This window comes from Eublepharis macularius, chromosome 4 (assembly GCF_028583425.1).
Source record: "Eublepharis macularius isolate TG4126 chromosome 4, MPM_Emac_v1.0, whole genome shotgun sequence".
NCBI lineage: Eukaryota > Metazoa > Chordata > Lepidosauria > Squamata > Eublepharidae > Eublepharis > Eublepharis macularius.
This window is the reverse complement of record NC_072793.1, coordinates 56,301,856-56,313,452: the sequence shown is the minus strand read 5'-3', so window position 1 is coordinate 56,313,452 and position 11,597 is coordinate 56,301,856. Positions and strand designations below refer to the sequence as shown.

Genomic DNA, 11,597 nt, shown 5'->3' with positions numbered 1-11,597 from the left:
TTAGTCTTAAAGGTGCTACTGGACTCTTTTTGATTTTGCTACTACAGACTAACACGGCTAACTCCTCTGCCTCTTAAAGACAAATCTGTCTGAAGCAGAGAAGATGGGCGCGTAGCACTACAGGGAAAGAAGTACTGGACAGAAGAATACGCCCACTTTCATGGGAGGGGGACAAGGACCCCAGAAAAAGAATAAACCCCCAATGTTAGGCTGGTGGGCAAAAATGGCCAACGAACTTGAAATGACTCCGGCAGAGGCTTCTCTTAAAAAGGGGAAGATCTATCCCAATGAATGAACAGACGGGACCGCAGGGTCAGGCAAAAGAAGTTTAAGTTAATAATGAGGCAAGCAGATTGCTGACAGCATCAAGACAAACAACAAACATCTCTTTAAATATATCTAGAGGGAAAGCAGCCAAAGAAGCAGTTGGGACTTTGAAGGACCAAGGCATAAAAGGATTACTGAAAGAAGATGGGAAAATGGCAGAGAAGCTCAATGAATTCTTTGCATCTTGTCTTCACTGTAGAAAGTGTAGGGCATGTACCCATGCCACAGCCACAGTTTTCTGGAAGGGAGTCTGAAGAACTAAGTCAAATTGAGGTGATGAGAGATGAAGTTTTAGTCGTGTTGGGGGAATTAAAAACCATTAAGTCTCAATGATTGCATACACCCAAGAGTTCTTAAGGAACTCAACAGTGAGACTGTTGATCTACTAACCACATATGTAACTTATCACTAAAATCAGCCAGTGTAGCAAAAGACTGAGAGCAACAAATATTACACTGATTTTTAAAAAAGGAGTTCGAGGGGAACTGGGAAATTACAGGTCACTTAGCCCTGTGTGCCTAATGTCTGTCCCATGCAAATTAATAGAAACTGTAATCAAAGATAGAATTATTAGGCACCCAGAGGAACAAAGCCTGCTGCGGCTTCTGCAGAGGGAAATCATGCCTCATCAATGTTTTGGAGTTTTTCAAGAAAGTGAACAAGCATGTAGATAAAGGTTACCCAATAGACATTATTTACTTGGGCAAAAGTCAAAAGGTTTTTGACATCGTTCCTTGCCAAAGACCTCCGGATAAGTTTAGTAGTCATGGGATAAGAGGGAGGGTCCTCTTATGGGTTAAAAATTGTTTAAATGACAGGAAGCAAAGAGTAGGAATAAATGGGCAATTCTTGCAAGTAGGGAAGTAAGCAGCGCAGACCCACAAGGATCAGTAGTAGGGATAGTGCTATTTAATTTGTTCATAAATGATCTGGAACAGGGTGAACAGTGTAGTGACCAAGTTTGCAGATGACAGGTTGGTGAAAACCAAAGCTGACTGAAGGGCTGCAGGAGGATCTCCACAAACTGGGAAAGTAGGCAACAATGTAGCAAATGGAAGTTCAGTGCAAGTGCAAGACACCCCAATTTACAGTATATGCTAATGGAGTTTGAACTTGCTGAGGCTGAGAGGGAATGAAACCTTGGAGTCATAGTGGACAGCTCAATGAAACTGCCAAACCCTGTGAGCTGCAGCACTGAAAAAGGCAAACTCCATGCTAGGGATTATTAGGAAAGGCATTGAAAATAAAATGGCCAATATTATAATTCCCCTATATAGATCTATGGTGCGGCTTCTTGAGGAAAGGCTGAAGAATCTGAGACAGCTAAGGGGAGACATGATAGAGGTCTATAATATTGTGCATGGGGTAGAAAGGTTGACGGAGAGGACCTTTTCTTCCTTTTCCATAATACTAGAACTCAAGGGTATCCAGTGAAGCTGATGGGCAGTATATTCAGAATGGACAAAAGGAAATACTTCTTTACACAACTATTTATTAAGATGTGGAATTTACTGCCAGAGGATGTAGTGATGGCCACAGGCAATGACAGCTTTAAAAGGGGATTAGATGGAATCATGGAGAATAGGTCTATCTGTGGCTACTAGCCATGGTGACTAAAGGAAACTTCCAGATTCAGAGGCACTGTACCTCTGAATACCAGTGCCAGGAGGCATCACTGGGGGAAGGCCTTGGCCTCTATGCCCTGTTGTTTGCCCTCCATAGCAACTGATTGGCCGCTGTGTATGACAGGATACTAAACCAGGTGGACCACAAGTGTGAACCAACAGGCCTCTTGTCATGTTTAGAGATGGGCATGAACCTGAATACGAACAAAAAACCTCCACCAACCAGCCTGGTTTGTGGGTCATGAACCAGTGGTTCGTGGAAGCTCCTTTCCACAGAACTTCCATGAACTGAAATGCTGGTTTGTTTGGTTCGTTTTAAAAGGCAATGCCCCTTTCTGTACTGCTGCAAAGTGGCAGGGAAAGGGGCAGTTTAAATGGCCATTTCCCCGCTGCTTGGATCTCCCCTGCCCCCTCCTGGTGGCCCTTTGAGGGGCAGGAAGGCACTTTTTGGCCTCCTTCACCACCCTGTGGGCCCACGCAGCAGCGGAAGAGGCCAAAAACACCCTTCCCGCCCCTTGTTGGAGGGGAGGCGGCCACAGGCCTGCTGGGCGGCAGCGAGGGCTGGAGCTGCTGCTGCTGGGCTGCAGCCTCCACCACCCCAGCAGCAGAGCCAAGGTAAGTGGGGGTTGAGGCGGGTGGGGGGCTGGGGCTTGGGGGCTTTGGGCCGTTTAAAGGGCCCTGCTGCTTACAAGCAACAGGTCCCTTTAAACCATCAGCTGGCAGGCGGTGGGGGGGATCCCCCCTGCTGCCAGCTGATAGTTTAAAGGGCCCTTTCCTGCCGCTTGCAAGTGGCAGGAAAGGGGCATTTAAACCCCATGAACCACAAACTGGTTCATGAACTTGCCCCAGTTTGTGGGGTTCGAGGTTCCTGGTTTGTGAAAACACCCCATGGTTCAGTTTTTTGTGGTTTGTGCCCATGTCTAGTCATGTTCTTACTGTATTCCCAAATCACTGCAGGGGAAGAGGTTTTGATCTTTTCTTCCTTTGAAGTGTTTTGACTACCTCATGGATGCCATTAAGCTTCCTTTTGAAATCATACAAAGTAGAGGAGGTCACGGTTTGAATTTGTAAACACAGCAGACCAATATATGAATGGTTAGAGATAATGATGTAATGTCTTGGTCTTCCCAGCTTCCTCTGCAAATAACACTCAATTCAGCCTTACAAGCAGTTTCGCTATCTATTTCTAGTTGTTTCAGCTCTGATGCCTTTTATGATTTCTGTAAACTTACCTGTTGTATTTTTTAAACAACCTTCAGGGCTCTGCTATACTTATAAGAGCAGGCTGTTACAATCACCTCCAGCTCTCAGCTCCAGCTTTCCAAGAGAGTACTGTTTTAATGGTATTCCTAAATTTTAGTGAACATCTTCCAGAATCACCTGCAGTTTTAATGGTAAAAAAGGAGGTGAGAGGTCACCTATGCATTGTCAATTCTTAAGGAGTGCTTAATTTGAATTAGGACTTGGCATCCCATCTTGGGTTCCAGCACCTGTAACCTTCTAATAAAAAGTTTTCCCTTGAGAATATGCACATTCCTTTTGAGTGTGATCACAGCCCAAGCCACCTAGGAGGCTTGCCAACTAGAAGTTGGGAAATTCCTAGAGACTGGGGCGGGGGGAGCCTGAGTGGAGAAAGCTCAGCAGGGTATAATGCCATAAAGTCCACCATCCAGTGCAAACGTTTTCTCCAGGGACACAGACCTTTGTCATCTAGGATATCTCCAGCCCCCACCTGAAGGTTGGCAACCTATTGCCTAGGCTCAGGATTTTTTTTTGGAATGAAGAAATAACACAGACACTTTAGCATTTACTGATTAAGTACATGGGAAATTTTTAGGGACAGCATTTCTACAACTGGCTAGTAGCACCAGAACTACACCCACACACCTTTGTGCAGACAGAACTCTCTGTCTGAGGACACTCGGGCCTGCCAGGATCTTGTATCATTTCGGCGGGCCTGCAAGACGGAGATGTTCCACCAGGCTTACGGCTGAGGCCAACGTCAGGACCATTATTGAGCCTCCCACTGGTCTCCAGTATTTGAATACAGCTCATGTGTCTGTCTACCTCCTCTTTGTATACTGGGGGCAGGAATGTGTAGCCAACCATTAGAGGGTTTTGTATATATATGATTTTAATTGAATTTTATTGTAAAATTTGTTATGCAACTGTACTTTATTATTGTTGTACCCCATCCTGAGCCCACTTGTGGGGAGGGTGGGTTAAAGACTGAATACACGAAACTAAAACAGTTCTTACTTGAAACATCATTAGGTTGTAATAATTAAGAAATCACATGGAAATTAGGCAATATTTTAGCAGGGACAAAATGAAAGGCATGAGGAATTCATTCAAGGGGGGGCTTTGATTTCTTGCTTGATATTTAATGCTTCACTTTTGCTGCTTGTTCTTCTGGGGTGTGTTTTATCCAGTTGTGAGTAATTTGTTGTTTGGCGTTTTATAGTTCCTGTTCATTTTATTAAAGTCATTTCTTCTTGGGGGAGGGGGGCTGTTTTCCCCTGCTGTGGGTGCTTTCTTTGTTGCTGTAAATTTTTGCTGGTTGTTCTTTGGTGGAGGAGGGGCTGTTTCCCCTTGTTGTTGGGCTTTCTTTACAGAAGTTTGCTTGGTATTTTTTTGCTGGGTCCTGTTTTCCGTTGGAATAGACGTTTGGTTTTGTCAGGTGTTCAATTGTTATTGGTTGTTCTTCTTTGGGAGGGGTGTTTGTTGGGTTGCTTGTTTGTTAACCTAAATTACCTAGTGATGTATGGGTGTACTTTTGGGGTATCTTGAGAGGGTTTGAACTTTTAAAATGTTTTTAAGATAGGCTAGTTGAAGGTCTTGTAAAAAAAAAAACCTTCATGAAACCTAGGAGGTAGTTAGAGGACTGTTAGAAATAGGTTCCCTGCAAATTTGGTGGATTTTGCTTGCAAAATGCCGTCTCCAGCCTCCTGGATAGCCCCCATAGTTTTCCCCATAGAGAATAATGGGAATTGGAGGTGGATGGGGGCATCCTCTTTGGGGGGGGCATAAAATGGCCTCCCAGAGTCCAATCCTCAGGAAACTTGTGGAGTAGAGGACAGTTAGGAGTAGGTCCTCTGCAAATTTGGTGAAATTCAGTACAAAAATGCCCCCCAGACCACCAGAAATTTCCAAATTGAGTTTCCCATAGGAAACAATGGCCAAATTTTACCAAATTTGCTCTGTTTTTCTAAACTGGAGAATGAATTCAGTATTCAGGGATTACCGACTTTCCCCCCGGTCCATATTACCGAATCCAAACCAACCAATTTTTTTTTCCTGTGCACACCTCTAGTTTCAAGTGTACTCTTTAATGATCTAAATACATGAAATATCAATGGCCAAGTAGCTAACCTATAGTCTGCAAAACAATTTGGACTGCTCTGGGATCTCTGATGGTTGGATTTTGTTAGAATACCATCATATGAAGTACTGAGAGCAAATAATGTTTTGTATCATTATGAGTTGTCCTGTGAGAAAACTTTGATAAAATTGAAAACACAGTCCTGAAGAGGTTTTTTTTTTTTTTAACGTGGCAGCCTTTATTATCCCAGGGCCATGTAATATCTTAAGTCTCCTTGCAGAATATAATACTTCCTCTAATTCAAAACATATTTAAATGTCCACAGAGATCTATATCTCAACTGTAAGCTTTAATTGTTTTTAAATATATTCTTAATACACTGGCAACAGCAACAAAAAAGACACAGAGATTAGGTATGTAAATTTCTGTAGCAATTTTAATCCTGACAAAATTTAAAATAGATATAAATTCCATCATTTAGTGCTTGCCTAATAAAGTGTTTTATACATCAAAAAGTAATATGTACATCTCAACAGAGTTCCAGTTTTGTCAGCTTTATTCATGAAGGCGCATCTTGGTTTGTAGACCTTTAAGGCCGTTGTATTTTTGTCCCATTGTTCTCTAGCCATTATCAGCAAAGTTCTTATGTTGGCAATAGTTAGGGAAATGTGAGTGTGAGAGACAAGATGACAGAGATAGTGAGAGAAGAGGAGGAGAAAGAATGCATTAGTTGAATCGTATTTATTTGATTGTGAACTCTCCATGATAAACAGATTTTAAAACTGGGTTCTCAATGAGAAGTACCAAGTACAGTACAGTCTCATTCATTCGTTACTCTCTCTCTCTGCAGTGATGGAGAGAAGTACATGCCCAAGCCTCATACAAGGGTGCTTCTCCTAGAAGGTACCACTTGAATAGGGTTTGTGTGTAGAGAAATGGGAAGGGGTGGGAATGTGAACATGCAAGCAAGAAAACACTCATGTGCGCACAAAAGTGTGAAATACTTCACAAGAAGGATTTTTTTTTTACAAATTCTAACAGTATGGAAAACTATGGCATACAGACACAGTAATTCTAGACAATCTTGTTTTTCAAAAACGGTAAAAGTAAACCTTTGAATTACACTCAACGAAGGTAAAACATATGAGACAAAATGTTAATAAAAAAAAAACATACGAGACAGCATATGAGACAGGCTCATGGGTTTTATGAAAAGAAATAAGGCTGAGAGAAAAGAAAGAAATCATGATATAATCCCCAAAAATGTAAAAAATAAACTTAGGTGTGTTTTAAAAAAAGGAATTAGTTTCACCGCTAGCTGATCAGGATATGTATTTGTAAAGCAAAAAAAAATGAGCCATTAGAAAGTCTATGATGGAAGTTCCCAGCAGCTTTCTCCCTGTAGCAAAGGATTCATTGGGCTTTTGGAACTTGTTATGGATCCAATATAAAAAGAGCTGAAATAACCTCCAAATTAAAGTGCTGAAAGCAGTGTAAACTCCACACCCATTTTTATGACCTAGAAGGCAATGGAAGTGTTTCACAGCTTGCAGAGTAGTCAGTCTTTGTAATGGCTTTTTGCATCCTCTTTTTTGTATATAAAAATATGTAAACTAGCAAAAGCTAGTTACAAGAGATGAGTTTTTTTTAGAATTAATGCTCCTCCAGATGCAATTTTATTGTGGTAAAACTTGCCTAAAAAAATAGTGCTGTACAAAACATCTAAATGGAATCTTATTTAAACATTTTGAGCTGTATTTGTTCATATTTAAAAATTCTTTCCCCAAAATACATTGCTAAATATACAAACTATATAATCACATCATTTTAATGCTGTCTTTTGTGATGGAAAGGAGAAAAGTAAGAATTTCAACAGAATGCTGACAAAGCCAACAACATACAAATGACCTGGTACCTTATAATACCACATAAATAAACTTCAGTGAAACCAAATGATACTTTTCAAAGTGGCCGGAGAATGGAATACTTAAATAGGGATTAAACATCATCTGCAGAAAGAGCTGGGATATTTATCCTTGGTCGTGTGAAAAATGCCATTTTTTCTCTGCAAAACAAAACCAACATCAAGTAATGAAACTAAGAATTCTGAGGCTTGGAAACTCAGAGAAAAAGCAAAGAACGGTTGTGCCATCCGGCAAGACTTGATAAACCCTTTGGAGCTAGCCAAAATATTTCATTACAATATATCGTGCTGAACTCCTACAAAAAGCCATTTTTGTAAATCCCATACTGTTTTCGGTTTGATAAGAATACAACAAGAGTATTAGAAGGTAGCTCAGTCATTAAACAAAGGGATCTGACAGGTGAGACAGCATCGTGCTATTGCTAGATAAGGGTATCACAGAAGGTGCTGGTCTTAGAAAATGCTGTTCAGTGTTGTCACGCATTATCAGAGGGCGACCACGATACCAGCATGACTGGTTAATTTCTACAGCTAGATGGTTTTATGCCGCCAGTAAGTGAAGCTACTTCAAAAGGGGAAAGCCAAGCATTTAAACAAAGGCTGTAACTCATTTTCCTACCTGAATGACTGCACCTCGAGGGGCTCTTTCCGACTCTGCCCTCGTAGTCTGTGTACATCCTTAGCAGCTGCTCTCATCATTTTATCAGCACGCTTTCGCTCATCTTTTTCAGCCTAAGTGAATGAGAAATGAAGGCATCGGTGTAAATAAGAACACAATAGGTTCTTCTCTAATCTAACATCCTACTTGTAGACAAAGCACTTAACTTCAGTATCCAGCATATGGAATTCTTGAAGCCGTAAACCACAAAAGCAGTAAAAGGATAGAGAATTTGTAAAGGATTTCTTGTCACTATAGTTCACACTACTGGCTAGGGGACTTGGTGGGGAGAAGCAGGGAGGAAAACATCAAGATAGAGAGTGTACTTGGTGAGATTAATGCTCCATAATTCTGTATCAGTCATAAGCCAGGGGTAAGGAGGGACTATTTCTATAAAATCAAAGAGATGAAATAAAGCAAGTCCTTACACATACTTGTTTTGTGGCTACTGAAAGTATGAATAATAAAATCCAACATTTGCATCTGATGTTCTTAAATATGTATTTTCATGCAAGATATGGCCAATGTTTTACAAATGCCCTGGTTAATGTTGAGATTGCAACAGTCAAATACTGGTTAAATGTAAGGGGCCAGGATTTTAAAGATTAGCATTGGGATATTTTGACTTAAAGCCATACTATGGCAGTGTGTGCATCAGGCATAGTTTTCCTCATTGTGCTCCATCACTGTAGCTCTCTCACCCAGCTAGGAGTCCTAGCTATGTACACACACTTTTTGATTGGATTTTTTTCTCTTCATGCAGATGACTCCTGTCTATGCCACTGAATGCTTACACTTGGCATTTAAACAGTTATTTTGAAACTCTACCTATTAACAGATTATGCTTATTATGAAAAAACTCTACAATTCTAGCTTTGTTCAAAGAAACAACAAACTCATATATGCAGGCAGGAAATTCTTCTGATGACTGCACAGAATTAAGCACAGCAAGGAGATACTGGACCATAGAAAATGTTATTTGCACTAGTATTGTTCAAAAGAACCAAGTAACCCATTTCACAGTGCAAAAGATAAACCCAGGAGTATTAAATAGTAAACTGCTAATATCATGTTTGCTGAGTGTTTTTTAAAGTAGCTGTTGCTATCTGAACACCAGTAATTAGAATATTGCTCTACATTTACTTAAATATGGAAAAACACAGGTTATGAAATCACAGTGAGTGTGGTGTATTGGTTAACATCTGAGGCTTAGAACAGGGACACACAGGTTTGAACTCCACTCAGCCATGAAGCCCTCTGGGTAACTGCAGGCCAGTCATTCTAATCCTATTGCACTGTTTATTGGCTGTCCCATCCTGTTGATTGTACTGGCATACACTATGTAATCTCCCTTGAGTCCCAGTGAGAAAGATGGACTGTAAATAAATAAATCCAGTATAACTTACATCCAAGTGTTGTTGTGAGGATAAAGTGGAGATCATGTATGATGCCTTGAATATTTGGAGGAAGTTTGACATTAACCCACAACAGAGGAGTGGTTGGTGAAGATGACAGAACTTGCAGAAATAGCTATGCTTACTTCTTTGATTAGAGAAAAGATATTATCTACATTTATTGCTAACTGGAAACCCCTTATAGACATTTTCCATGAAACAGAAAAAATGAACTGATGATTTGTGGATGTGGTGACCGGGGTTGGGGGTGGAAAAAGAAATTGGATAATAGAAAGAGGAGAGCCTTATTTTTGTTATTATAGAGTAAGTGTCAAGCTTGTGGTTTTACTGGTGTTTGTCATAGAGAAAATTGGAAGTCACTTCTTTATATATTTTTCTTTAGCTTTGTATTTCTATCTTTACTTATTTTGTTAGTTTTTATCTTTTGGCTCTAAAAGTTCTTAATAAAATTTAATAAAAAATACTTGGCGGAAGGGAACAAACATACATAATAATCCCAAGAAAATTCAGTCATGATAGACTGAGAACCAGTTTGGTGTTGAGAACCAGTTTGCTGTAGTGGTCAACAGTGTGGGACTTTAATCTGGAGAACCGGGTTTGATTCCCCACTCCTCCACTTGAAGCCAGCTGGGTGACCTTGGGCTAGTCACAACTCTCTGGAATAACATACTTTGTACAGCGCTCTGAGTGGGCATTAAGTTGTCCTGAAGGGCAGTATATAAATCGAATGTTAGTATTATTATATTATTATATAATGTCTTGACATATGGGAATTTCCCAATATTGTAGAGTTTCTACTATTAACACAGCATTCTCAGTACTGTTTAATAATAGTAAAATAAGACTGCTTGACTCAAACTGATCATAACATCTTCAGATATTACCTTCTTAAAGTACGCATTCATCTTTGGCTTCTATATGCTTGTGGGGACATAAAGTGGATTCTGGAACATTCAAACCCAGATTAAGATGATCTTTCTCCAAGTGAGAGACGATTATTTATCCAGGTAATGGGGGCTGAAAAGTGTGGGGAGTACAATTCCCATGAGGACAATAGAACCTACTTTAACAGTGAAATCCTAAACAGAGTTAATCCAGTCTAAGACCACTGAAATCATTGGGCTTAGACTGGAGTAACTCTGCTTAGGATTTCACTGTAAATCATGCTGAACATGACACTGCTGAATAGTGATTTAGAAGAGCCAAGAGGATTTACTATAAGCAAAAGGAACTGAAAAAAAAAGAAGCACTGAAATTGTTTTGAGAATATGATCATGAAAATCACTCTGCAGTTACAAGAGTACTTGCCCGTTTCTCTACTAGCTTCAGCAGAATCTGAAATCGTTCATCCTCCTTTACAAACTGAGGCAGTTCCTTCTCCCCTTGACTCTGAGCTTGTTCTAACTGCTCCTTCAGCTGCTTCAAAACAGAGATTTCTTGTACCAGTTGATTGTGCCAGGTCTTTGAAGCCTGCAAATCCAGCTCCAGGTCTAGAGAGGTACGGATTAGACGCTCAGCTCCGATGTTATGCACTGAAGACTACAAGAGGGGTGGGGGAAATGGTATGAATAAATGTGTTGAATAATTCCTTCACATGTGATAAGTTCTTATTTTGTTTTATCACAAGAATTTCATTAACAACTATTTGATGGTTGTTACCAAGCAGAGAATAATATCCTAACAATGAATCCTTTACAAATTATTTATTAAAAATCATATACATTTTCAAATAAAAGACAAGATTCGAGTCCAGCACCACCTTAAAGACCAACAAGATTTTTAAGGCTATAAGCTCTTGAGAGTCAAGCTTATTTTGTCAGATAATATAATATATCTTAAGTGCAGATATGAAGGGAAATAAAGTTAAAGTGTCCAGTAGTGACAGCTTATAAAATTCTTCATGACTATATGCCATATGTATTACAATGCAATTTGCCATTGGCACATTAATGAGGAGTGCTCAGAAACTTTTACGGACTGTATGCAATTTCAAGAGCTTTTGCTATAAATATGCAGTATGCTCAGGAATCTTGTGAAACTATGTACAACCTACTATAATTTCAAAGACCAAGAAAAGAATGTGTTATCAGTTTTTACCCTTTTCATTCTGACACTTCGCCTCTCCACAGCATTTCGGACAAAGGGTGATTTCTTTGACAGAGTTGAACTATCACTATCACTGCGATTCAGCTGAAAAAGAGAAATGAACAACAGCATAACATTAAAAGAGCTTTATCACTGACACTGAATGGTTCCACAACTACCTGTAGAAGAAGGTGCTACACTGGTAAAGGCAAGATGAGAAAGCAAGAAAAACAGCAAGGTA

At 40.0% G+C, this 11,597-nt stretch overlaps 1 protein-coding gene across 2 annotated transcripts in view; it reads right to left on the bottom strand.

Annotated features, from left to right (window-relative positions):
• Positions 1 to 5,692: 5,692 nt before the first annotated feature.
• Positions 5,693 to 11,597, bottom strand: part of WWC1 (WW and C2 domain containing 1) — a 107,882-nt gene continuing 101,977 nt past the window's right edge. For both annotated transcript variants that reach the window (XM_054977140.1, XM_054977141.1), the window contains exons 20-23: positions 11,369 to 11,461; positions 10,580 to 10,810; positions 7,818 to 7,930; positions 5,693 to 7,339 (exon numbers count right to left, since the gene is read on the bottom strand). In XM_054977140.1, the coding sequence (XP_054833115.1) occupies positions 7,273 to 7,339; positions 7,818 to 7,930; positions 10,580 to 10,810; positions 11,369 to 11,461 (504 nt within the window). In that variant the 3' untranslated portion in view covers positions 5,693 to 7,272. The remainder of the gene's footprint in view (positions 7,340 to 7,817; positions 7,931 to 10,579; positions 10,811 to 11,368; positions 11,462 to 11,597) is intronic.